Raw genomic sequence first — 27,880 nt, forward strand, 5'->3', positions numbered from 1 at the left:
CCCTAAAATGATGTCACCTCATGGTAGGGCAGGCAGTGACGCAGGATTCCAGAATATCCTACGATGACATCAGCAATGTCAAAATGAAAAGAAATAATGGCAAATGATGGCTGAAGCATTGCTGTCAATACGGCATCCTGGCATTTTAACGTTAATCACCATCAAGGAGATGGAAGCATTTAGCATAAAGACCCAGCTGTGTGAGTGAAACTCGCCTACATTTCAGAGGAGGAAGTAATACTGGTAAGACAGGCAGCTTATTGGAGGCATAGTGGCCACACAAAGGCCATGATGGGAGAAAGAGGCCTTATATGAAAAGCCTTAGACAACAGTATTTCACATTTGTGTTCTTTAAATTTACAATTCACAATATCTTACATGGAGGAAATATGAACTTTCTGTAAAATACAGGAAAATATATTTAGCAGTTTAAGATAGAGGGACATTTCAGATGCAGAGTTATTGACATTTATAAATATGTACAGAGTGAAAAGACTGCAGAAGGGCATATGTTTCTGGCCCGTCAGACACTGTGACTCAGCTCCAGGGCTGTGTCACAGTGATTTCCCTCTTTCAGGTAGACTGTGCTTGACACGGTACATAAATATTGCTATGAACCATCTATAGTGTTTGTGTAACACATGATGCCAAAGAACAACTGTAACAGAATAATGCATTCTTCAGTAGAGGTGAGGATGAGCTGCTGGGAATCAGGACCTCAGTACAGTGCAATCTTGCTATGATATGCTTGTTTTAAAGTGCCCAAAACAAAAATCCGCACTCATAACGTACAGAGACATTTAAGGTAAAACAAACGAGCGATCAAACGTACAGTGTTGTACAGTGTATGTTGCAAACTGATGATCCACTAAATGAAGACTGTCAGTGGAGTATGAAAACAGGTGACTTAGACTTCTCATAAAAAAAAAATGAAAAACACTCCATCAGTGTCAGAGACAGAGACATGTCAAAGACTGCACAGTACGTCCTGGTCACATGGTGGACAGCACGCTGGCCGAGTTGACCTTGGGTCTGACGTGTAGCAGAGATATACACAGACTGCGTAGAAGCATGTACCATACATCACCACTGGGGGGCCTCAGCCCAGGTTATCTGTGAGTGCCGTATGCGGGAGTGGCTGCATTAAGCCTAACTAGCACTGAGCCTCGAATTTCCTGTAGTTGTTTGGCTTTACGACAACTTGCAGTTAAATAAAAAAAGAGTATGAGAAGTGCTGCCTGTCCAGCTTAATAGGGGAACATGGGCTGGTAAATCTCATGGTATATTTCATTCAACAAAGGAAAAAGAAAGAATCTGTTCTTTGTGAATAAGCTACATACAGTTTTACACTTGTTTGAGCATTCTCACTAACGTAGGTCTATTTTACAATCATGCTCTTCAACAGAAGTAACTTTTTGTGGCAGCAAATAATTCTCGGAATTGAGGCCAGCGGAGTCCCCTAACAGGTCTGCACGTCAGGGACACAGCACAATTCACTGAGGACTGCCATCTTCCTAGCATGGACAAGCTACAGCTAACCGGGTATTTTGAGGTTCCCCTCAGGCTCAGGAGCGGCTCTGTGCCGTGTTGATCATGATGTTTGGGAGCGCATTTCGCCTTTTCCTCCAGGGCCCCAAGTCACGAGCGTACCGCCGGATCTGCCGGAACCACTGCTGGGTACGGGCTTTGTCCACGGCGCGGAACACAAAGGCCTCGCGGGGGATGTCCAGCAGCTCGAAGGTGTCGTCACACTCGGGGTCCGAGGACACCACGCAGTTGCTGAGCCGGATAGGCTCCCGCAGCACGGCAAACTTGCCGCTGCTCTTGTCCTTGATTAGCACCAACACACCATCCCGCACAGGCTCCGGGGACTCCATGCCGTCAGGGGGCCCGTCGCCTGCCCTCTGCGTGTGCACCATCAGCAGGCTCTGCACGTTCTGGAACTTGAGGGCCCGGCTGCCCTTCTTCACCCACTGACCGTCGGCTGGCTGAGCCAGCTGCAGGGGCCCCTCCATGACAAAGCGTGTGCTCTCCCGCGTCCAACCCACCGTTCGCATGGATGCCTCGCGGATCTCGACATTGGCGGCCTCGCGATTGCGCCGGCTGTCCCGGCGGAAGGAGCGCAGAGACCAAGGGGCGCCCTCCTGCCTCGTCTTGGTGTTGATGTGCTCCAGGTGGGACTCCACATGGCTCTTGGCCTCACGCAGGCGCCCGCGGTCTGGGTGGCACTCGGCAGTGGCCTTGCTGATGCGACTCAGCAGCAGTGGGTACTTGGTGACGCGCTGCAGCGGGGCCATCAGGAAGGAACGCAGGTTCATGCGTCGCAGAGCCGTGTTGTCATTCTGCGAGACGTCTAGGAAGATCCTACAGAAGAACAGAAGACGTGAAGGGGAGTCTGCAGGGGGGCCAGCCACCCTGACATCAGAGTTCAGCTGAAGATGATCCTCTGCTTATAAATGAACTGAGAGGCTTGGCCTACTCCCTGGGGGGCCTGTAGATGGCACTCCGGGCCTCCTACCTGAGAAGCTCCTTTTCCTTCTCCAGGCTATTGAGCATGTTGACGGAGGCGGACTGTTGCAGGCAGTAGGTCTGGAAGGCAGGCAGCATGGTGACAAACTCCAAGAAGATCTCGCCTATGCAGACGGTCTGCAAGTCTTCATCACCCTGCACGCCAAGTCATCACACACACTCAGTCAGTCCTCAGATGGTCCATGCACCAGGCATTACCGTTACAGGGCAAAATACAGGATTATCATGCAACTGTGAGAAACAGCAGGGGAAGACACTCCACTCTGCCATTAACCCCATTGCTGATTTTATTTGGTAGGCTAGGCTGCATGTGTCAGCGAATGTGCTGCCCTCGGGGTTAGGGTCTGTGTTTTAGGGAATGTTCTGTCCTCGTGGTTAGGCTGCATGTTTCATGGAATATGCTGCTCTCTGGGTTAGGCTGTGTGTGTTTCATGGAATGTGCTGCCCTCATGGTTAGGCTGCGTGTTTCATAGAACGTGCTGCCCTCATGGTTAGGCTGCGTGTTTCATAGAACGTGCTGCCCTCAGAGTTAGGCTGTGTGTTTCATGGAATGTGCTGCCCTCGGGTTTAAGGTCCGTGTTTTAGGAAATGTGCTACCTTTGGGGTTAGGGAGTGTGTTTTAGGAAATGTGCTGCTCTTAGGGTTACGGTGTAAGGGTTAGGGTTAGGGTTACGGTGTAAGGGTTAGGGTTAGGGTTAGGCTGCGTGTTTTAGGACATGTGCTGTTCTTAGGGTTACGGTGTAAGGGTTAGGGTTAGGGTTAGGCTGCGTGTTTTAGGACATGTGCTGCTCTTAGGGTTACGGTGTAAGGGTTAGGGTTAGGGTTAGGCTGCGTGTTTTAGGACATGTGCTGTTCTTAGGGTTACGGTGTAAGGGTTAGGGTTAGGGTTAGGCTGCGTGTTTTAGGACATGTGCTGCTCTTAGGGTTACGGTGTAAGGGTTAGGGTTAGGGTTAGGCTGCGTGTTTTAGGACATGTGCTGCTCTTAGGGTTACGGTGTAAGGGTTAGGGTTAGGGCTAGGCTGCGTGTTTTAGGACATGTGCTGCTCTTAGGGTTACGGTGTAAGGGTTAGGGTTAGGCTGCATGTTTTAGGACATGTGCTGCTCTTAGGGTTACGGTGTAAGGGTTAGGGTTAGGCTGCGTGTTTTAGGACATGTGCTGCTCTTAGGGTTACGGTGTAAGGGTTAGGGTAAGAGTTCACCTGATCAAAGGCACGATCAATGCTCTCCTGTAGGCGCTCTGTGAACTTCTCATTGACATCGATGAGCTCCTGCACGTTGCTGAAGACCACGACAAGCTGCTCAGCAGTGAGCAGCCCTGCACCCTGCATGGGGCTATAGAACTCCTCCTTAATGATGCGCAGGTCTTCGCCGTAGCTTGCTTCGGTGTTCAGCAACTCCAGGATTGCCTCCTTGCGTTCCGTGCGCTGCTTTAGACACCGCGCACACATGCCATCAGCCCGAGCCGGCTCGCTCCGACTGCAGTCAGGGCAGGGCCTGTGGGTCCGCCACATCCCAAACTGGTCGCTGGGCTTCTCCCAGGACCGAGTCTGCTCAGAGTCCACATCGCTGTCCCCCCGCTCAGTTCTGGTCACCAGTCGAGCTGCCCGTGGCTCCTCCTCATCTTCTCGCTCGTCACCCAGGCCGACCACGCCGCTGTCAGCACTCAGGCTGCTGACGTCACTCCAACGTTGCTGCCCCTCCCCGGCCATGTCTCCTGACCGTGCCTCAGAAACGGGCCCTGCAGAAGGGGTGCAAGCGCCTGTCAGACGTGCAGGTATTGGCTTCCATGCTGACGGGAGTGAGAATTATTACGCGTGTATTACATGCACACAGAAGAAGGGCCTTTTCATTTACTCATTTATTCTACTATTCAACAAGCACAGCACATATAGACTAAGAGGGAATTAAGTAACAGAGAGGCAGCAAAATGCATGGGGTCAGCTGTCATGTGAGACGCGGTCATTTCAAGGACACCGTAAAAACATAGAGAGATGCGTAAATGGAGCAGGTTCCAGCACAGTCAGCGCCGAAAGTAAGCAGAGTCTATAACTCCAGAGAGAACCGGGCCCTGGCGCTGCTCTGCTACACACAGCAGCTCTCCAGGAGCAGCAGGGCTAAACAGCACCCCGACACAATGTGGGCAGCCATTTCCAAGGAGAAGAAAATCGACACGGAGGCTACGCACTGCTGTCCTCCTCCTTGTCCCTCCGTAGGCTGTGCAGCCTTGCAGCCACTGCAATCTTCATCTCCAGCTGCTTGCGCTTGGTGGCGTCTGCCGGCATTGGGTCACTGAAGTGGGGGCGGAGCCGGCGCTCCCGCTGAGCCCTCGCCGACTCTGGCGGCTCATAGGCCGCGTCCGAGCTGGACCGCCTGCACCCTGGGCTGGACGGCTGCCGATAGGTGGAGAGACCCATAAGTCAGAGCGATTGGTGGGTGACGCTGGATAAAGGAACACTCAAAATGCTATCAGGATGTATGACCACATACAGGACAGCATGGAAACATTCAGTGGTGATCTCTCTCTCTACACCAAGGGAGACTACCTGCCTGTGTTATATGGAAGCATTTGGGGATGACAAAAAGGTCATGCATTTTAATGACAGCCAGACTCCAAATGCTCCCATCTCAACATAACTGACAGAAATAACACACTTCCGATGTTGCTGTAATTCATAATGTGTGCAGCGCCTTTCCTAAATGCGGTGCTCTGACTGTGACGTGCAGCGGATAAGCCCGGCTCCTAAAGAACACGGCTGTTTCGAGGTGCCTCGGAGCCACGCTGGGGGCTGAATTCATACGGACCACAATGTGAATTCGTGACAAACTCCTGGGATTCCATAATATTAATCATTTCTGAGAAGAGTGATAATGGGAGCTGCCGTTTCATGCTTGTGAGGGGGACATGGGGACACAGAGGCTCACCGACCGACTAGCTGACCTCCACTGAGGACAGATGACATGCATGCAGAAAGCTGCCATGCTACCACAGACAATGATGGGTTAAGGGTAATTGAATCCCACACTTCTCGAGAAGCTGAGCAGCTCAAAGAAACGGTCTTAGGTCCACGAAACGCATCTATAGAAGATACCGTCAGTCACAAAGGCAACGGGGTAATGCAAACGCACCTTAAGGCAGGAACAAGACACCCGCAGATCATGTATCACGTAGAATAATGAATGACTAGATTGGACGGCAGTCATACTACATGCAGATGAGAATCCCTCTCTGTCTGTGCACAGTACATGCGACAAATCACATTAGAGGACACTCTCCGATACAAGCAGCTCGGGTAACCCCACGGACCAGATCGCAGCTGCAGAACACAGAGGGCAGAGATGCGTCGTCGTGCCCCTCCCCTCCGCTTGGCACGCCGCATACCTCCCGGGGGGCTCTCAGGGTCTGCACCCTGCCCCAGGTGTCCCCGCACGGCTGGCCGCACTGCCGTTTCACCGTGTCCTTCTGCACGTGCCCCGGTGCTGCGTGTGTGTATGCGGTCCCGAACTGGCCACCGGTCACAACGAAGACGGATCATCAGACTCACGCATCCCGTGTCTCCTCCGCCTGGCACATTCCGTGCCTCTGTGCTGTGGCCCGCTGTCGTCATGGAAACCGCATCCGACTGCTGGCTCGGGCGGGAGCTGTCCGGGTCACGTGACTGGTAGGCGGGGCCCTCAGCACTGCAGCTGGAAGAAGGGAAGTGTTGGGGGGGCATTATCATCGCTGACACTTTCATCTCCTCCTCCTCTTGTCGGCACCGCTCTGTCAACCCCCCTTTCCAGCAAGTCACTCCCCAGGGACCCCGCAGAACACTGTGCCAGAGGGACCGGGGCTAAAGCAATTAGACGCATCGATCCACATTAACACCTGAACTCAGAAGCTGTCGGGTGAGGCGCTGCAGCCCGTCTGCAGCATCATCTCGGACGCTTCAGAATCCTGTCGCAGCTCAGGGCTCAGAGCGGACGCGGGGGATCAGCATGTCGCTGACGTGCAGGAAAGCGTCTTAATACAACCACAGGGATGAACATGCTGCAGGAGTGTTTCTTAAAGGTGCAGTTTTAATGAAAACATTACATATGAGTTAAGGAAAAAGAGCATTGGGTATCTGTCACTTCATATACTGCTGCGTAAGGCACACTACACTGTGTAAATCCCCCCCCCCCCACCCCACACACACACACACACACACACACACACACACACATCAGCCTTTTGTTTACAACTGCATTTCCTCAGGAACGTGCCAGAAGGGCTTTGCCAGTCCATGTCACAGTGAAAGGAGACAAAAACAGGATTTGCATTTAAATGATGAAGTGGCCCAAGTGTCAGCTGCTGGGGCAGAGCAAGCATGGCGTGTAACGGAGCGTGTGTAAACGGGGCATGCTCACGAGCAAAGGGTGAAAAACAGTGTGGATCAGAGCAAACGTGGCGTGTATAAATGGATCGTGCTCACGTACGATACGTGAAAACAGCACAGGTCAGAGCCCACAATCCCATCCCCAAGGAACACCAAAGGTTTTAGAGGAAAGAGTCTAATGAGCCTGAAATGGGACCGATTTAAAAAGGTGCAATATATTACCTCATTGGGGCAGGATGTGACAAGGATTTAAAGCTAAACATTACCGAGTTGACTTGTTAAACAACACGTTTCAGTCACTAGCACAACTGGATAATAGTTAGTAGTTAGCTATGTCAGCTACAATGCTCTCATGAATAAAGAAGCCTCTGTTATACAATAAGGTCATAAAAATCCCTCTTTCCAAAAGACAGACAGATAGACAGACTACTGCTCCTCCCTCACCCTATCGGCTGTGTAAGAAACCTCAGTAGATTCACAGTTATCTGTCACGGAAACCACAAGCCACCACCTCAGTGAGGTGATCAATAAGGGGAAAACAAAGGAACAGCCACATGCTGAAACACACAACCCCACACACAGGGGGGCAGCTCAAGACTATAAATGCTGGTTCATGTGTAATCAACCATTCAGCAGAAAACACTTTTACATTAAACATCCTGACCTTTATTTCATATCCGCATAATAACCATTAATCACCTAGAGCATTATAAATCGTGTCTGATGCTCACTACAGTATAACAATAACAAACTATAATAATAAAACAGTGTTATCAAGTGGAGTTGTATGAGTATGACAGAAGAGGGACACACAAGTGGAATGGTGCAGTAACCACTGTACGGATTGTCCTGTACCCGTCAGGCCTGGAGCTTGCAAGCCAAAGCCAGCCAGCAGATGAGCTTTGCTACTCATTAATCTCCTGTCAATGTGTCGGTGGCGGCATTCCGACCGAGGTATGCGGGAGGCCTCTGCCTTCTCCTTCCACATTGTTAGGAAAAGGTGCACAACTACTGTGATGGGCCCTTATTTCCTGAGTGAAAGGCCTCCTTTAGTGTAACTCAGCGTCAAGAGCTTATACGTGTTGGATTATAAGTAGCATTTTACTTTGTGGGGGGTGTTGCATGTTACATCATGACAGCTAAAGGACTGAACAACTACTGCTAATGCAGCCAGGCAAAGCACCTCACTAACACATGACATTGACGTCACCTCCCTGTCACCTGCTGTCACCCACCTCTTCTTGATGAGCTCAATCGCTGAGCCAATGACCCCGTCCTTAATCCTGGTGATCCTGGAGCCGTCCAGCAGCAGGGAGGCGCAGCACGCAGACGGGGCCTCCAGGCCACCACTGGGGTTCTGGAGAGAGGTCCCGGTCGGGTCCATTTGGGGTGCAGGCCGGGGCTGCAGTGGCGAGCGGGGTGTGGGGCTGGAGCATATGGGGACAGTGATGCTGTCCAACGCGAAGACCTGACCCGCAGTCCCACCATCGGCATCTTCCAGCTGCCCGCTGTTGGGATGGCTCCTGTTAGTGCTCACAGCCCCCGCTTCCCCGCTGTGGCCCCCACTGGCTTCCTGTCCAGCAAGTGCCACCCCTGACGAGTCCTCCCGACTCTGAGCCAGGCCTCGCCCACCCTCAGCCTGGCCCTGGCTGCCCCCACCTCGCCTGCTCTCTTTCTGCCTCATCCTCTTAAACTCCTCGAATGTGGGTATATGCAGCCGGCCCAAGGGGGGGCGCCTGCGTTCTATCGCAGCCTCCAGGCAGTTCCGAGGTCCAGGGGGGCTCAGGCGGAACAGGGACTCCGCAGTGCGAGACTTGGCCACCTCCACAGGGTGGGCTGGGCAGCACAGGGAGAGGTCAGGGGAGCTCCTCTGGCGGCAGAGGCGGAGCCTCTGCAGGGCCTCCCGCTTGATGTCCTCTGGGCTCCTCAAGCAGGCGGCCCTGGGGTCACGCTGGCCAGTTGGGGCACGCAGGGGCTTGTTTGGCTCCGTGACCCCAGCGCTCTGGAAGCGAAACTTCTCTTTCAGGCCCTTGGTGGCAGTCCCATTCTTCACCCTCTCATCCAGGCTTGGAAAGAGCCACTGAGGGAAGAGGGCCAGGTCCTGCCTCAGCGGCACCCTGCAGGGGTACAAGGCCTCAGGTGTGCCATTGCCCCATTGAGCACCACAGCGAAAGATGAACTCGCCATCCATGATCCTGCAGGGGGCACCAAAAACACCACGATCCGAAGTCGCCACCCAGTGCAGGTTCTCCATGCTGTGGCAGAGGCGGCTGCTGGTTGTGGCTGCACTGGATTGGGCCGGGGAGCCCCCGCTGGGCGACCTCAGGGTGAGCACACTGCTGCTGGGGCAGTACCTTAGCCCAAGACTGGTTAGCGCGGCATTGCCACGAAAACCAGGTGACCTCTGGAGGCTGGAGTAAGTCAAAGCATCGCAAGTAGGACAGGCAGCCCGGGGACAGCTCGTCCCGGGAGGGGAGGCCGAGCACGGGGACTCTGAGTGGAGGCTGCGTCCAGCAGGCAAGATGGCCTCCGAGTGGTCACATGGTGAGGCCCTTACATCTGGCATCGAGGCTGCTGAAGGGTCCATCCTGCCAGGACAAGCACCAGGACCCCAGACCTGCCAGGACACGCAGAGCGACAGCGTGCTCGTGAGAGGGGTACTGACAGGGATGGGGTGAGGGGACTGTGCTAAACCTATACCTGCTCCTCTTATAAGATAATATACAACTTTATTGGTCCCAGAGGGAAATTCTTGATGCAGCTCTTTAGCAGAGGATGTTAGATCTGCACAATAAGTACGCCTCACCACCCCCTCAGTGTCACTGGCATTAAGAAACACTGTCAGTCCCCTTCTTTAAGCCTTCCTAATGGTCTAAGCACACATGACCGCATTGGCAGATTTCACAGCAGCCTTTCAAAGTTCTCGTTGACATTTTGAAAATATCCAATTAAAAAAGGAACATAAAAAGCACACATATCTTATACTAGAGGGCTTAGTAAAAGTTGTCTCACATCAGATCTACCTACCATGCTCTCATAATCTGAAAATTAAATCTCCGGCGGATTTCAGGGTCAAATGACAAAAAGCAGAGAACATAAATTATTCTTGATTCATAGATGTATGTTACCAAGCCAGTCAGCTGGCATATTTATGACTTGATGAAATGCCTTCATCAGCAGTCCTTTACAAAAAACGATACATACAATAGCATGGAGAAGGCAGACAGAAAAAGACATGCTACTATTCAGCATTCTGTGGAACATCAAATCATCTGAATAATTTAAAAAGTAATTCTACAGGCAATCTTCATTAGACAATTGAATTACTGAATTCTTAGTCCAGATAAATTAATTATCTGTGTGCTACAACAAAGGCAGTAATTATCCTTTTCAGAGGCGGTAACAGGGAGACCAGCAGAGCGTGTCAATCACACGCAGGTTGGCTCTGTGTCTGAAACCACCCTCACTGTACCCTGGGCTCCAGTCCACAAGCTCCTGGTTCACACTGCTGACTGGTGGGTTAACAGACCTCATCAGCATGAGTGTAGCTGAGCTCACTAGCCCCTCGACGCGGCTCAGCCATGCTGTCGCAATGGAGCTGGGTTCTGAGGCAGAGAGAGCTGCGAGGTGGCCTGCTTCTTCGGCACGCTTTCATGCAGCTGTCTCCCTCTCTGCACTCACCCCCTCATTCATGATGATATTTTTTCCCCTGCACAGCCCTCAACGGAAACATTTGATGAATGCTTGATTTTCTTTCAACATTAACATCATACTAAGATATCGAATATGACAGCATGACTGGCCAATTTACTATGAAATCAGGATAATAAACGCTTGTACTGAGAATGTCATTTAGCTCACAGGCGCCTGAAATACAGAATATTGCCAGAGCCAGGGCACAATCTCTGCACAGAAGCACTGCATCCATAAAACATGCCTGTTAGCGTGGGAGGCTGGGCTGCATTCCCCTCCCCCCAAACAGGCTCACTACAATGACAAATTTCAACCGTAGCCTGGAATGAGTCTGTACTGCTGATATTTACGGTTTGCTATATCCGGATGGGCACTGAACCTGCACAGACCCTGCTGCACACACTTAATGCATCAAAGTAAAACCCGCCTGATGCCACTGAGATTACTGAATGCTGCATTAATGATTGTTTCTGGGCTGCTCCCGCCATCTCGGGGTCCTGCACCTCACTCACCCCATTTTAATCCTGCTGTCCTCTTTCGTCTCCGTTATGGTTTCTTGCACAGTTCCCTTCTTCTCTAGTGGACCTTCCTTTGGTGGACAATGCTGGCAGAAACACCATCATCCAGAACCCAGGCAGCTGTGACCTCACACATGACAATCTGGAAAGTAACAAATGAACAAACAAATAAAACAATAAATATATCAATAAGACCTAAAAATAACTGGTTTTCTCCAGAAGACACAAGTTAATTAAAGGAGGGTGTACAGTGTTCGCTTACAGTGCATGTATCCCACTGTCACAGTCTACGTTCCCCTGTAGGAGAAGGTAAAACCAGCAATGCTGACCAGCCTCTAACTGATTTAAGGGGCGTGCTGACTGGATAGCGCGTGGCAGTGGCTGCTTAATGATTAGGGAAGTGCACTTGTAATTGAAAGACTGCTGGTTCGAATCCCTGACCAGCAAGGCACCACTGAGGTACCCTGAGCAAGGTACCGCCACCAAACACTGCTCCCCGGATGCTGAATTGGCTGCTCCCTGCTATGTCACATATGGGTTAAATGTAGAGGACACATTTCGTTGTTGTGTGCTGTGGTATGTCAACAATGACCACTGACCACCAAATTCTCAATTTGAACAGTATCCACGCCTGAAACAGCTGTTATGCCGCCTGTCAAGACCTCGGCCAGGTCTCTGTGCTGTGTTCCCCATAACTAGAAATGCACTCTGACACTCTAATAGCTAAACTGGTACAGGGCCATGAAGTAAATTCCTTCTGGACTAGAAAATTACAATTGCTTTTGTTGGAAGAACAGATGCTTCTTGAAGGCCAAATAAGAGCAAGATGGAGAATGAGGGGCCGTCCCTCATCACAATGATTGACAGCTGCGAGGATGCAGCACTCAGATCCACCCCCTTGCACACTGTGTCCAAGCGGAACAGCCACTCAGTAGTGTAGGTCATCAGTCTTAAAGTTATGGATACTGCAGCTGGCCATCATCCATCATTAGGTCTCATTTTGCAAAAGGAGAAACTCATTTGCATGGAGCCTTTGTAGTGTACTGAGGAGTAGGATGATGTGTCTAACTGAACAATAATTCCTGTCTTGCCTAAAATGTAAAGTAAGTATTGATTTGTGGTGGAGGCGAGGCTGGTCCCCCTGGATGCTCCCTGATGTGTAATTCATCCACAGTGATCCACAGCTCCACCACAGAAACCGTCCTGTGCGGTTTTAACAATTTCACAGCAGGGTACAGGCGAGGTGATCCAGCATGACCCAGTTGCAGATGCCTATGAAGGACGTGTTGTAGCTTCCCTCATTTGCATAAAACACATAATTATTGGTTTTCATATAGTTCCAGTGGTCTGGACATAACTAAAGACCAGAGCAAAACTTGAGCACTGCAAAAATGAAGTGAGGGCCAGGCTCAACCAGCTAATGGGCATGCCTGTAACCTGTCTTCAGTGGAGAAGAACCTGGAGGGCTACGGCAGACCTGTTAATGCTTGATGAGATTTGGCTATCTTTAGGACTCTTTTAACAAGTACATCATTCCTAAACACCTAGGGGCAAGGGAGCTAATCTCAACATAAATTTATCAAAAAAGGCGACCTACATGAGCTGCACTATGCAGAAACACTTAAGAGGCATCTACTTAATGTGGAGTGATACACAATCCACACTATGCTACGGTAAGTTCCAGGTGAATGCTTTGTAGGCATGATCATGCCACCAAAAGGTTCTGGGATTAGTTCCTCAGAGATCTGTCTAGCACTCCTCAGCTAAACAATGACCATCGATACCTAACCTGAACTCTCCCCAACAAGTAAAAAACTGCACACATTGTACACATGAGCAGATGAAACAATTAGCACATCAGTGGTACCTTGTAATTACTCGTATTGTGTTACTGCAAACACCCAAAGGACCCTAGCTATATGTAATCAAAGCTTCGCTTCAGGCTGGTGCAGGTGTGAGGCTCTGTGTGCATAACACCTCACAGCCAGATGGAAAAGCACCCAGAGCAGCTCGAGAATGAAAGATCCGATGACAGGAAGCAGGACCACTGCTTAACCTACAACAGTTTTGCTTGGCGGAAAAGCAACATTTGTCCAAGCATAAACAATTAAAACTACATTTACAGCCAAGCTTTAAAGCAATCTGTATGGACTACAGACTACAACAATAAGACTGTTTCTAATATGAACCAGCAGTACATATGTATGATCAACACAAGAAAACAACAGGGACATCCTCAAAATACTGAACAAAGCGAATTGACAATATTAGATTGTAAACTATTAAAATGTCTCAAAAATCTGTCTTTACGGAGGGATCATTAGTATTGTGCTACAGTGCACATTCTATCTGTTGCAGTTCTATGGCTCGTACATGCATCTAAAGTTGTTTTGTCAGCCAAATCCGTTCGACACACCAATAAACCAGTAATCGCTAACAACAGGTAGTGGTTTGGATTTCTTCCTCTCTCCCTTTCGTGCCCTCGTCCCAACATGCAATAAGCAATGTGGAACACACCCCCTATTTAGCAACGCAGGGGCATGGATGACATGGAGGAGTTGGTCCCTAAAAAACATCAGTAATATGGAACTTGTTTGATTCTTCTAAAAACAACACAGAACAAACAGTTATTTGCCAAGATAAGGTTTGCACATCGAACAGCAACATGACAAGCTTTATAAACCACCTCAAAAGAAAACACCCAAAACTACGGAAGACGATTAGGGCCACCATGAAAATATTATTTGAATTCTGACTTTTTTTCTCAGAATTCTGACTTTTTTTTTAAACTCATTAAAGTCAGAATTCAAATAATATTTTCATGGTGGCCCTAATCCTCTTCCGTACGTACAAAACAGTATACTGAGTAGGGTTGCAAAGGGGCGGAAAATTTCCGGTAAATTTCCGGAAAGTTTCCGGTAAATTTCCATGGTAAGTTAAGCTTGGGAATTTTGGAAATATTCCATATTGGAAACTTTCCATGGAAATAATGGGAATTATGGAAATTAATGGGAATTTAGGAGAACTAACTGGGAATATATTATTTCCAAGCATAAATATAAACAGAAATCATAAGAAAACCTCCATGCAAAATGTTTTCAACAGATTTATTTGTAAGTACAGTAGAATAGAACACGTTTCAATAACTTGTTTCATGGATGAATAAAAACAGAAATGTTGAGTTCAATATTACCATCCCCTAACCCCGCTCATTCAAAAATGCCCCCTGTCCAAAAATCTCCACAAAGTCCCATTCAAAAGGTTAACTGAGTTAGCGACGTACGAAGAACGAGCCCCTGGAATGATCTTCAAAACAAAACAGCCAAATGAGGAAGCTAGCATCTTCTTTATGTTATACTAGCTATGGCTTATTTAGCATCTAACAGATGCTAGCATTTTATTTAGCATCTTATCAGATTGCTATCTACCAGATTAATACATTTTATGTGATATTCACAATTTAAACATTTAATGAATATATTTTCCCATAATATCATCAAAACTTACCTCATTTGTTAAGTCCACAGGCTCAAATGTGTGCCTTCAATACTCTTTGTCCTTCAGGCTCAAAAGTGTGGTCCATGTGTACATGTGATGGAGGCATGCACAGTGCCAGTAGGTGGTCTCAATAGCCATGCAGCCAGCATGTGCTCTGTACATGTGATTAAGGAATGGCATGGATATTCAAGTGTATTTGAATTGCATTTGTTTGTTTTTGTCAATATTATGCTAAAATATACTTTGCTCAACTATATTTAAGTTCCCTAAGAAGAGCCAACCTTCAATTTTGAAAATTCCCAGTTTATTCCCATAAATTCCCGTTAATTCCCGTTTATTCCCATTAATTCCCGTTAATTCCCATGGAAAGTTTCCATCTTTGAAAATTCCGGGAATTTTGCAACCCTAATACTGAGTATGTTTTTATTTGTGGTTATGTTACTTTATGAGGCTTTGTTTTTTAAAATAGGGATATTAGTGTGATTGTATTGTTCAGTAACTTGTAAAAGTGTCTTAAACACCAACAAGAAAAAGAATCATGGATCATAATCCTGCCTAAAAAAAAAATTGTGATATAATATTTTGCCATATCGCCCACCCCTACCTCTTAATAGTTTGGGGTTTATGCATAATGAATACTACAGTTATGAGAGTAACCCATACTAATAACACAGCACATACTCGTCACTATTAGGTACACCCGTTCAACTGCCCGTTGAAATAAATACCTAAATCAACCATGCAGAAACAGGTCAGGGGCTTCAGTTGATGTTCACATTAAACACCAGAATGGGGAAGAAAGGTGATTTAAGTGACTTTGAATGGGACATGGTGGCTGGTACCAGATGGGCTAATATGAGTATTTCAGCAACTGATCTCTAGGGTTAACAGAGAATGGGCTGAAAAGAAAATCATCCAGTGAGAATGGCTGTTCTCTGGGCTAAAATGCTTTGTTGATGGCAGAAGTCAGAGAAGAATTGCCTGACTGGTTCAAGCTAATAGAAAGGCAACAGTAACTCAAATAATCACTCGGTACAATCAAGGTATGGGGAAGAGCATCTCTGAACACACAACACATTGAAGCAGAAGACCAGGTGCCACGTCTGTCAAGAACAGGAAACTGAGGCTACAATGGGCACAGATTCACTAAAACTGGAAAAGGAAGATTGGAAAAATGTTTCCTGGTCAGATAAGTCTCAATTTTTACTGTGAGATTCAGATGATAGGGTTAGAATTTGCTATAAACAACATGAAAGCATGGATCCATCCTGCCTAGTATCAACAATTCAGGCTGCTGCTGGTGGATTATGGTGTGGAAGATATTTTCTTGGCACACTATGGGTCCCTTAGTACCAAGTGGGCATCATTTAAATGCCTCACCTACCAAAGTATTGTTGCTAATCATATCCCTCCCTTTGTCACCACAGTCTACGCAGCTTCTAATGGCTAATTCCAGCAGGATAACGTGCCATGTCACAAAGGTCATATCATCTCAGACTGGTTTCTTGAACAAAAAAATGATATCACTTTACTCAAATGGCCTTTGTAGTTACCAGATCTCAAACCAACAGAGCACCTATGGGATGTGGTGGAATGGGAGATTCACATCATGAAGATGCAGCCAATAAATATGCAGCAAGTGCATAATGCTATTATGTCAACATGGACCAAAGTCTCTGAGGAATGCTTCAAAGAGCTTGTTGAATCTATACTGCAAAGAATTAAGGCAGTTCTGAAGGCAAAAGGGAGTCCCACCCAGTACTAACAAGTTCTACCTAATAAAGTGGCCAATGAGTGTATGCTCCACACTCTATTCTTCTGTGATATTTAGGCTTAGGTTTAACAAAAAGAGTAAAGCAAAGGAGTTATTCTACACATGGTGTTCTGAGTAAACAAAAACAAGTATACTAAAATACAGATTAAGGAGTCAAAAAAATAAAGTAAACATTACGGGCCACTTACACATAGATCTGATGACATTGTATGTGTAAACCTTAATCAATGCCTGCATGCCACCATGCTGTAATTAATTCATCATCTAAGAAACAATGTGATACTAGTATGACATTTTGCAAAAAACATGAACATCTATAAATAGTTGGCTTTAATAATGCATTAGTAAATCTGTGATTTTAATGTATGATTTTAATGAGCCAATTTCACAGAACTTTATTCTGATATAGGACCTATTCTGTCCTCAAACACTCCTTAGTCTTCAATTTTCTTTTTGATGCATATAATGGACAGAACATCAGCTCCAAACTATTGGAGATTAATCAAATGAGCCTTGAAAAAACGATCCCACAATTAATTGAGCCTGGGAAGATCACAGTCACGTGACAGGACGTTCTGTATAATCTCCAAGCCAAACTATTGTTTTCAAAAGAAGACTGATTACCAAATGGGCTGGGGCTTCCGTGCCTGTCCCCGTGGTTTGTCCTGTGTTAATGTCCCTGTGAGGATAACAACGTCAGCAATAGACCTATGTGTAAACACAACACTTCCATGACAACCTGAGCTGGGAAACAATAGCAGCAACACCCTGATATAGACAAGTGCAGATCATGGGGTCATGTGAAAGAAGCTATAGAGGGGGTCATCACATACTAAATTTTCATTCTTCTATTAGTTACATTATTAAAGCAGTTATTTGCAGCGAACCATCTGTTCATTTGGAGATTATGGTGTAAATCAAGCACTAACTAAAGAGGATTCTGTAAAACACATCAGATGACAGCTGCTGAGGATCTAAATTGACTCGGCATGTCCTAGATGGAGCAGGGAAGGTGTGGGTAAGGTAGCATGGCAATGTGCCTTTCCTCTCTGGTAATGGGCAGACTGAGACTCTGGGGTGGGAGGATTACTAACATCAGAGGATATGCTCCTTAGATGATTGTTCGCCACTCCCAGGCTCACAGACAGAGAGGGAGCTGAAAGCACCTGCCCCCTTATCAGCTCACAGGTGCATCAAGTTAGCGATCCATTAACTCCACGGTGACAGTAGTATGGCTGATGGCTGCATACCCCCCCTGAATTCACACTCTGAACTTACACCTGTGAAGAACCTTCTGCTAAAATCTTGTAATTTACACAGTCAGGAAGCTCATATTATACGTAATGTCCAATTGTTGGTGCTAACGGTAGTTTGGAGTGCGGCCCCCTGAAAACCACCGGAGTAGAGTCATTACATGAGTGCCAGTGAGCTGTCATGGGGCCATGAGCTGCTGTCTCAGTTCCATCTCCAGGAACTGATAAGTTCTGGGATGCTCTGGTTCCTGTTGTTCCTCTTCATCAAAGACTTCATACAGACTTGCATACTTCAGTGTATACTCCCCACAAGTGGAGCAGAGCAACACCCATTCTGCTCTGGTATCACTCTCCATAGAATCAAACTAGAGATTAGCTTATGCTTGAGTGCAGGGTAATGAGACGGTAAAATGCAGGAGGGCTCACTGTGGGTGGTGATCCAGCCAAGGGTCTCATGGCTGAGCTCGTGGTCTGCTGTCCCTCCCACCTACACCACGCTACAGCTGGCTGGCAGCATGGAGGCTGTGCCTTCTTCTTGTTGTCTTACACTATTCCTTTCCGTTGTGCTGTGAATGGCAGGAAGCATGCAAGCAACCGCCCCCCTCTCTCTCCTGCGTGCTACATTAACAAGAGAAGTAGTCCTACTGAGCATGTTCCTTACAAATGCGTGAAAACATTCTTTCAGCGTGGAAACCGGTGAAAGCAGCAGACCTGTTCTAAGCTGTTGTGAGTCTGTGTGTCTGTGTTTGTATGCGCTTCCCAAGTGCTGACCTCCAGCCACTCATCGTCACCCTGCTTCACCCCAACTAAGCATACTGATGGCTAGTGGTGATGTCATCACTTCTGAAGCCAGGCAACTCAGTGAAGGGACTAAGTCCTCAGGGTACTTCCTATGCTCCGTCACTCATACACTTATCATTTCACATAATACCCCTGAACTAAAAACAAATTAGTCAAGATGCCATTCATTGATTTCACTGGCCAAAGAGGTTAACATTCCAAACCAGCGAGACAAACACAGCCTATCACGTGTCACCTGTTTTGTACTCCCCAGGCACATGGGAGGGAGCGATCACGTGGCAGTGACTGTAATACAAAGGATATGCGGGGTTTCCCTGGGAGATGCTACCCCACTGGGTGTCAGCCTAGGGCACCAGCATCTGCTGTGAGTCACTACCTACATTGGCAAATAAACGTGGATTTAAACAGTCATCATTGTTGCTCTGTTGATATTTCACTTCCACTCCACAAGACGGCCGCTGCTTGCTGTAGACACCTCTCTTTGTTTCAGCAGGGCACCTTGCGTCAGCGGAACTGCGCCAGGGCTTAGTGTGCTGTAAACATTTCACTGTGATCAGCGATAAGTCATCATATCACTGCGCTCCTGAGGCGTTCTGCCATGCTGGAAATCGATATGGCGCAAGGATTTGTTTTAAACCCAAACTCACACAAGCCAAATAAACAGCAAATGGCAAACCATAAATAGGAGATCCTGTCAAATCAATTAAAAGTACAAAATGTACTTTTTCTAATGACATTTAATTTCTTCTGTTATGGAGGCAGGTATATGTGTTACTGCACCTAAAAGCTCATATCAGGATCACCTGAGGAAAGGGGGTTAGAAACAATTAAAGAGAGTGATTAGGAGCAATCAGTCAGCACACACTTACTAGGGTGCCAAACATCCACTTTACTCATACCTAGTGAAATGAGAATGACTAATCAGGAAAGGAAAGCCCTCAGCAGTTACACAGTAACAAAGGAGTTACATGCTTTTCAGTGGTCTGGAACTCCATTTGGCCCAATAATTTAATACAATTCTACATTATGACAAGAGAATTAGTTGCTCCTACTTTCTGTTTGCTTGTGGAGAAAGACAGGAGTCATGATGTGTGTCGTAGGACCAGCAAAAGTCACGACTTAGATTAAAATTAACAAGGGCTTTAACAATCAATGGTCAGTGCATTACGAGAATAAGGAATGAGAAATGAAGCATAAATTCAGTTTAGTACCTGAGAAGAATCAGGCTGAAGGGAAAAAAATGAATCAGACTAAAATAGAGGAGGCATTTGTTTGCTATGTTATAATAGGATTTTAGAGCACAAAGAGTTTCAGCTACAAAAAACTTCCTTAAATCATAAAATAAAATAGAATGTAATGGGCATTCACTGTTATCAATTTACATATCACTGAAAGCACTCAAAGCAGAGGAAAGCATGTATGGAGCCTTTCCTATTAAAAGTGTCCTTCCGGAACATTCTGTGACATTCCAGCGTACACAATGGCTGCTCGTGTAATCTCTGAAAATGGAACAATGCAAAGCTACATGTTTATCAGACTTTTTTACAACTTGGTGCAGGAGGCTATAAAAATGGCTTTCCAGAAGATTCCATGTTTGGTGATGTCCCTGTGTAGCACGATGTGGATCTTTGCTAATGGCCAGATGGGCAAACAATCACTCAAGTGTGGAGCAGCATAACACAATGCACAATGGAAAGGGTGTGTTTTTTGCCCAAACTGACATACATAATTACTAATCTCTTTTCTTCATTTCTTTCTGCCTATAGTCAACATACCCTCTGGTCTTCCTTGTTACAGTTCCACCATAGCCTCAAGGGTTCTCTACTCTTTTATATACATAGTCTATCTCTAGCCATCAGTCCCATGTCAACCTTGCCAGAAAGATGCAGCGTCTCACAGGATGATGCATTGCAGGCAGTTTATTCAGAGGACGCAATGACAAACTTGCCTGCGATCAGAATTTTCATGGAAAGTTCAATCAAGATTGATCAGTAAGACTGAGCTTCAGTTGTGTGTTCTCCATGAGACCCAAATCACATCTATAATGACCCCTAATTCAGGGTTTTTCTACCTGAAAGTCACCAACCAATAAGCCTATAATACTCTGAAAACCAACTACCCCTATCTGACATTAAATCCTAATAATTTTAGATATACAAAAAGACCGCAAAAAGAGAAACCTGATGCCATATTCCACACAACTCGGAACTTTATTCACTATCAATGTCTCCATTTCCCATTTGAGGAACCATCCTCATGTCTTGTTTGCTCATTTCAGACACATCTATGCAGTAATTAAATACACACATCCATCTTTGAGCCACTGTGCCAATCGCCAGCTTCATGTATGATTTTAGGTCTGTTACTAAAACAGGCTATTAGATACATAGAGTATGAAGACAATGAAGGAGCAGCTGGTAGAATCAATACCCCTTGCCTTGAGGAATCTATTTCCCTCAAATACTCCTCCCCAGTTTTCCTGGGTAATCCATATTACTGAGAGGAATCACTGGGTGCCAAAGCAAAAAGCCAAAGGCACACTAATACATTCAAATCATGTTATTTTCATGCTAATGAGGTTAAGAAAAAACAGATTTGCAGCTTCAATATTTACAAAACAAAGAGGACACAATGTCTTTTCATCAGGAAGGAAGTAATGAAAATATTGTGAGGTTGGCTTCACACAGGGACGAATGAGTCAAATCCATGGGCGGCAGTCTGTTTCGGGCTTAATGTGTAAAACACCACGTCACACTCATCTTCCTGATGCACATTACTCTACCAGTTAGAGGTGCACCAATTACATTTTTCCAGTGCCGATACAATCCCGATACCTGAGCAGAGAGTATCGGCCAATATGAGTACTGATCCAATACCAGAGCTCTAAATACTAATGAAAAAAATGTATGCCAAAAAGCTTTGTTAATTAGGTTGCTAGAAAAATACATAACATACTGTTCCACCTCATTTCTACATCTTGTTTGAAGCGTTTTTGAGGTATTTGCAGTTCAATTTGACTATTTTCCATTAGATTATATGCAAATGGAAAATGTTTAAATTGCCCCACAATGTTTCTCACATTGGCAACAGCATCACTTACATTTTGTTGCGATAACAGCCCCTCATGTATCACAAGATGTAGCGAGTGAGCAAAACAGCCCAAGTTCGCGACTCCCATATCATCCATTGCTTTTTTCATATTACTCATATTGTCTCACACAATTGTGAGCACTTTCTTCAGTGAGATTTTCCACTAAACGCTACTTCCACCTCTCAAAACTTTCTTTTTACAAAGACTGTAAATCACTGTGCTACTAGTTTTTGTTTCAAGCATAAAATACTTCCAGATCGTCACCCTCTTATCTGACGTTCTTAGTCTCCTCCTACTGCAAAGGGTATGCACACGACATCACAGCAGGAGGAAGTCACAGTGCTCACACCAAGTGAGTGGCAAAAAAATCAGAGTGGCAGCATCAGCGTTCCACCTGAATGGTGCAAAAGCACATCTAAAATGGGAAAGAGCTGTTGTGCAATTAATTGTACAAATCGGTTTAGTAAGAAATAGGAGCTAATCTTTTTACCGACTACTGGAAACTAAATAAGTAAGTATTGGACATAAATCGGTCATGTAAGGCCAATCCCGAATATCAGATCTGTGCACCATTACTACCAACATTTTCACAAAACATTCAATTTGCCTTTATCTAAGAAGAGCCTATTCCTCCCAAAAGATGTCCACGTGAAATGGTACATTCTCCAATGTATCATCAATAAAAATCATGCCACTGTCTGAGTACTACAGTTAACATGCAAACGCTTTGCTTAAAGTGGTAGCAGGTCATGTTTCACATTCAGTTTAGAGAGACCTACTCAGGAAAATTACAGGTATTTACATGGATATGTTACACTGTGAAGCCTTTCTAGAAGTGGATCCTCTCAGTATATCAGCACCTGTTTGTTTGTGCTTGGTTACCTAAGCACAAATTATAAAACAGTGGTTTCTGTGTTGGAATGGGCAAGTTTTACTGCACTATAGCTGATAGGCCTACTGATCCCAGTTTCGTTTACAAACAAAAAGTTCCATGAAAAAAATGAGAGAAACACACTGCTGGCTTGACAAGGCAAGCCACCGGGTGAGGACCCCAGTAGAGCCCTTGTGAGGCAAAGGCTGCCTAGGTACTGACCCATGGACATTGTTCCACGAGGAGGTAAAGTGGGAGGAAGTGGTACAGAATGACGATTTCATTCATGGTTCCTGATTTAAATAGTATCACATTTATAAGTTTGAAAGACTGTGTGTTACCTATATCACTTTCACAAAGGCCAGTGTCAGGAAAACACTCTGCTATGAGTTCACTACCTCTTCACTGGTATGAATTCAAATGAAATTGCAACAATCTTCATTACGAATCTCTTACCTCTGGAAATGACTATAATCAGGCTGATTAGCTCAATTATCAAAACAGGATTAATTGTGAGATCTGGTAATATAGGTACTATTCTCACTATGTGTAACACTGACTTTTTCAAGCTTAATTGATTTTGTCAGATAAAACAGTACAACATAACGTTCAATGTGTTTATTTGATATCTTTTTAAGTGTTTTTTGGGGCTCTAGAATCATGGTATGATCACAAACTGTATCCCAGAGACTGAAACCAGGTCAGCAAGGGACAGCACACATATCAGAGAAAGGTACATTAATCGGCGTGGCTGCCATGTGGTGAGGGGGCTCGTGATGGAATTAACTGGCCATTCCAATAAACAGGGATAAATAAAAGGAGAAAAATAATAGAACATGCATTTTTGGGTTTTACTTCAGGGCATGTGGCCAAGCCTGAAATAAATACTGCCAACACCAACAACTTACATCACCATAAGAGTAATAAGTTAAAAATAAAACAAGCTAAAATTAGCTATTTCTTTTCCACAATGAAAACTGTGGTGATGCCACTTCTAACGAGATCTGCTGTTTCATACCACTGACAATTTCCCTCTCACCCTTGAGTGCTTAACACACGTGAATATTCACAAGAAAATGATGGATGTTGATAGTAAGAGCTGCTTTTTGGCAGAATCCCTCATTGCTATACCAGTTTTTAATGGCAGTAACGGACTGCTCTTGCTTGCATAATTTCAGCGACCTGCTTGTGTCTCCTGCTTGTGTTCACTATCGAGTTGTTTTTCCACTGGAGAACAGAAGTAGGTCTGCCAGGCATATTATCGCATGGCTACTGGTACCGAACGGCTGCATCGCTAATCAATTTTCTGTCACTAAAGGACCCCATTGTTCATTCTTGCTTATCGATACTTTTGTACAGTACCCATTTAACAGTGTCTATTATAATTTTTTCATTACAGTGCCCCTATCAACCCTGTGCCACATCTCTCAGTCATCTTTACTCTGACTACCATGGATATGATTGGCTGCATGAATAAAACAATGAACAATTTACTGGTTAAGCAATCTGGCAAACATAAACTACACCCTGAAGAGTCCATGTTAATTACCAGAACACTTAGATTTGCAAAACACACATCATACATCGCAACTGGCTGGCCTCACACTGCAGCAATGTTAACACAACTGTTCTTTCATTATGCACCTTATGTAATTAGTAGTGTTGCACAATGGCTTTCATGGATGCACCAAAAGTGTGCCATCTGCCTGGGTCCTTTGTGAACCATCATTCTGCAGGGCAAGGACTGGGTGAGGTTGGGGGGAATGTGGTGGGGGGACAGGAAGGAGAGCGTGACGCATTGCCTCACTCTTTCTCGCTTGTTCTGTGACTGCCGGTCTCCATCCAGCTGCAAATGCTGTTGTAGGGGACACAATGAGACCTATTTATAATACCGTCGCACATTGCACATTAACACTATGGTGCATCATGCAGGAGGAAGTGTGGCACAATGGCAGGCATGGCATAGAAAGGTCAACTGACCCAACATTGTGAGCAGCAAGCCCAGATTCCAAGCCTGCTTGGGGTTGGTGAAGTCAAAAGACAAAGGCTCCTAGCAGACCTTGCACATCCTGTGCTTATGTGCACAGAATAAAATTATTTTATGGAGAAACAAACACAGAAAGAGCAACTTCAGGATGGTTTGATGTCAGCAAGGGCAGAACCTCCCCACTGAGCCAGGCTACCAGCTTGGGGATAGGGGGTCTTGTGAGACCACGTGCATCACGACAACAACATTATCGGTCTTCATTAATGATTATTATTATTATTATTATTATTATTTCATTGTTTAGCTGATGCTTTATTCAGTACACCTTAAAATGTTGCCACATTCAGAATGCCATATTTTACTGGATCAATTAAGCTTAAGTCCCTCAAAGTACTCCTCCTGGAACAGGAACAATTAACTTTCAGGTTATAAGGCTATGGTCTGAATCTTCATGCTACCCGATGCTCCAGTCAACTGAGAACAGGAAGGACCTTTTTGCACAGTCACAAACCAGGGCCTTTCGATGATTTAGCAAACACATATCATTTGAGTCACTTGCAGAAATTAACCTAACACCATCACCAAAAAAGAACAAAAGTTTATATTTCATATACTAACAGCTTTTGACTTGCTGCTGGTCACATCATTTGAGGACAGAGGGAAAAGTGTTTATTCCTGTTGTGAAGATTGATCTGCCCTGTCATTTTCATTGACTTATTTGATAATTCATGCTGATTTCCGTAATGGCTTATAATGATTTAATAGTAAGAATGTTCAGTAAATCCTCTCTTATCCACAAAATCCAGAAGCATTAAAAACCAAACTATTGTCATGGTCCTGACATTTATTACAAAGAATAATCTGCGTTACAATATTAATACCTCATTAGTTATGGCATTTCAACATGTGTTTTATTACAAGATGACCTGAATGATTAATTAAATGCATTTAATTTGTTGTAATAAAATTAACTCACTATAGTAATGCAATTTTGTTCCAAGTGGAAAAAGTGCACTGTTTTCTATTTCACATACATCAGCAATTGGCAGAGAGCATTTCTCCTACTAGCCATACCACTAACAAAGTCTAAGTAATTACCCTAGTTTATTAACTCCAGAGCTATTGACTTCTGTTGTCATTCTTTGAGACATGCCAGCTAAGAGCTATTCAATCAACTACAGCTCCAATCTGACTGTCTGATATATTGCTGAAATAAATCCTGACCTCATATAAGAGAAAAGCCTACGGGGCTGATTATACCCAGTATACCAAAGGAGTGATAACACAATTCTGTATCATCCCCCAGTACACTCCATTCTGCCATTCGTCACCTGACCCAGCCGCAGTCTGAAGGGAATCCTGGGCTTGTTGGCTACAACGTTATACCTGATGTTATGCAAATGTGTTGAATTATACATAGCAGAATCTCTGCTTACTATTACAATAAGCTTCAAAGCAGCATTATTTTAAGGCTGTCCTTAAATCTGGGAACTTCTGCTGAAGGCTGTATTTCCCCAAAGCAAGCCCATAAATCAAAGACATTAGCAGATGGGAAGATGTCCTTTGCTTGTGTCTTCAGTCACCCCTGGGGCAACCAAAGGAGAAGCAACCCCTTTGGACAGGAGGCATTGCCTGTCCCATGGGACCACGCACTGTATGCAAAAGTCTCCAACCTCTTTATATTCACATTTAAATGCTGTGCACATCTAAGAAGCATTTCAGACAAATCAATCACAATCAATATTTAATGTGCCCTATTAGGGAACTGACAAGGCTTTGCATCAAATGTGCACTGAACAATAACGTACCAAAAACTAAATTTTCAACACTGCATTTCAACTTCATCCTCTACACTAAGCACAGTCTACGCAATGCACCTTACCTGAGGAAAAACTGCAAAATGTTGTGAAGAGGAAATAAAAATCGTAAGAAGCCTACTCCTGGTGTAAACCACATAAATCCTACAAAAAGCCCTTTGCCTTCTCTGTAATATTCCAGGAGACTTTCTCACCGCTGGCACGGCAGCTATGCTCTCCTTACATTCGCGGATGGGTTCTCCAAACAATGACGGTCTCCAGGGCCTTGACACTGATGCCAATATCCTGAGTGAGACCCTCTTCGTGTCACCAACCCCAGCGCGCGCTTACTAAAGAGCCGGCACGGCCGCCTCCCTCGTGCCTGAGCCAGTGACGTCAGGACACAGAGACAGTCAGAAGACATCTCAAAGGGACACGGCGCCCCCCTCCGACTGGTGGCTGTTCTCACTCTGTAAATAACGGCATAAAACCCGAGGAGGGCAGCGTCAAGCACGCCATAAGGCGCTCCCACGCATTTACGGTATTTTAAAACTCTTCTGAAAATTACGAAAATAGCCACAGTCATCTCCTAAAATTAGCACTTTAAAATTGCATTTTTCTACTTATTGAGTAAATTAATTGTTTGGCTTTATGTATCGAATCTCGAAGTTAACTGAGAAATTACTTTGCCGTATATATGCTATTAACGAGAATTAAAAATGTTTCCAAAAATACTTTTTTCCAAAAAGCTGAAAATACCAACCAAAAGGAGATATAAAACTAAAAGTAGATTTCAAGCTAAATTAGATATAAATTTGAACTGTTACAGTGTGGTTATATCCACAAACAGCACCCCTGACAGGAAAGGTGTATTCTTTTATTTCACTTGGGATATTAAGTTACACGCCTATAATGTTCTCTTGGGGTTGTCTATACTGGACATAAATAGAAACAAAGGCTAACGCATTGTGCATGTTGTCGACCTTCCTGAAGTGGACTACATCGCAGTGATTAGCCTACATTTTGGTAAAACAAAGAGCAGTAATAGGGGTACCTGGCCAGAGACTACACGTGGAGACTAGCTGCCCCGCCTGCCCAAAGCTCAGCAAATATGCGCTATAATATACCGCCTCGTATCGCTTAATGTCACCAGAAAACCGCTGCTCTGCATTACGGAAAAAGCGGACCATGTGAGCAGCGCAGAATCCAGCACCTGCCCGAGAACCACGTAGACAAAGAGACGGGCAAATTTACACCACCGGCAGCCCTCATCGTTATTTAACCTGTAAAAGTCACTTAAGCGGAGTAGTAGCGCCACCATAATAGAGAAAGGCAACAAAAGCGTGCGCTGGCCAAGTTTTCTCAGGGAAACGTCCCGGGGACGATATTTGTTTGTTTGGTCATTTCCCTGAGAGCCACAGAAAGAGGTGGCCTCTCACACATCGCCGTATTTACCGACCTCTCTCCGTGCTGAAAGTTGTCCGAGGTGAAATATCCTTGTGGAGAATCGTCACCAGCGAAATGACGTTTCACCCGGTGGTTTGCGAACACAGCTCCAGCCGGTATCAAACACATTCATCCGTTGCCGAGGTTTGACGTGACGACTCTCCGCCGCTTACCGGGACTGGATTCTTGTTTTTTTTTTTTTTTTACCGGAGATCCAGCAGCACCGCGTAATCCTCAACCGTCCGCGAGGCAACCCCCCCCCCCCCC

At 45.6% G+C, this 27,880-nt stretch overlaps 1 protein-coding gene across 5 annotated transcripts; it reads right to left on the reverse strand.

The window, feature by feature from the left end:
* Positions 1–1,266: 1,266 nt before the first annotated feature.
* arhgef49 (Rho guanine nucleotide exchange factor 49) lies at positions 1,267–27,878 on the reverse strand. 5 transcript variants are annotated; one of them, XM_023826926.2, is made up of 9 exons: positions 26,254–26,531; positions 24,192–24,239; positions 11,091–11,238; positions 8,121–9,502; positions 6,073–6,214; positions 4,716–4,920; positions 3,730–4,268; positions 2,519–2,664; positions 1,267–2,364 (listed from the first exon to the last, which is right to left on the reverse strand). In XM_023826926.2, the coding sequence occupies exons 4-9, from the start codon at positions 9,470–9,472 to the stop codon at positions 1,566–1,568; spliced, it is 3,183 nt and encodes a 1,060-aa protein (XP_023682694.2). In that variant the 5' UTR covers positions 9,473–9,502; positions 11,091–11,238; positions 24,192–24,239; positions 26,254–26,531; the 3' UTR covers positions 1,267–1,565. The 5 variants fall into 5 exon arrangements, with proteins under 5 accessions (XP_023682694.2, XP_023682695.2, XP_023682696.2 ...); XM_023826927.2 differs by lacking the exons at positions 24,192–24,239; positions 26,254–26,531 and adding an exon at positions 27,627–27,878; XM_023826928.2 differs by lacking the exon at positions 24,192–24,239 and having other exon boundaries at positions 26,383–26,531.
* Between the last annotated feature and the right edge of the window lie 2 nt (positions 27,879–27,880).

The sequence above is a fragment of the Paramormyrops kingsleyae genome, chromosome 16 (assembly GCF_048594095.1).
Source record: "Paramormyrops kingsleyae isolate MSU_618 chromosome 16, PKINGS_0.4, whole genome shotgun sequence".
In the NCBI taxonomy this organism is placed as follows: Eukaryota; Metazoa; Chordata; class Actinopteri; order Osteoglossiformes; family Mormyridae; genus Paramormyrops; species Paramormyrops kingsleyae.

Bases quoted from the DNA above. Each gene is read 5' to 3' on its own strand.
- arhgef49 (XM_023826927.2), bottom strand. From the start codon at position 9,472: ATGGACCCTTCAGCAGCCTCGATGCCAGATGTAAGGGCCTCACCATGT. The intron at 6,215-8,120 runs GTGGGTGACAGC...CCCTTCTTCCAG, and splicing joins ATTGAGCTCATCAAGAAGAG to CTGCAGTGCTGAGGGCCCCG. The intron at 4,269-4,715 runs GTGCGTAGCCTC...CCCCTTCTGCAG, and splicing joins GGACAAGGAGGAGGACAGCA to GGCCCGTTTCTGAGGCACGG.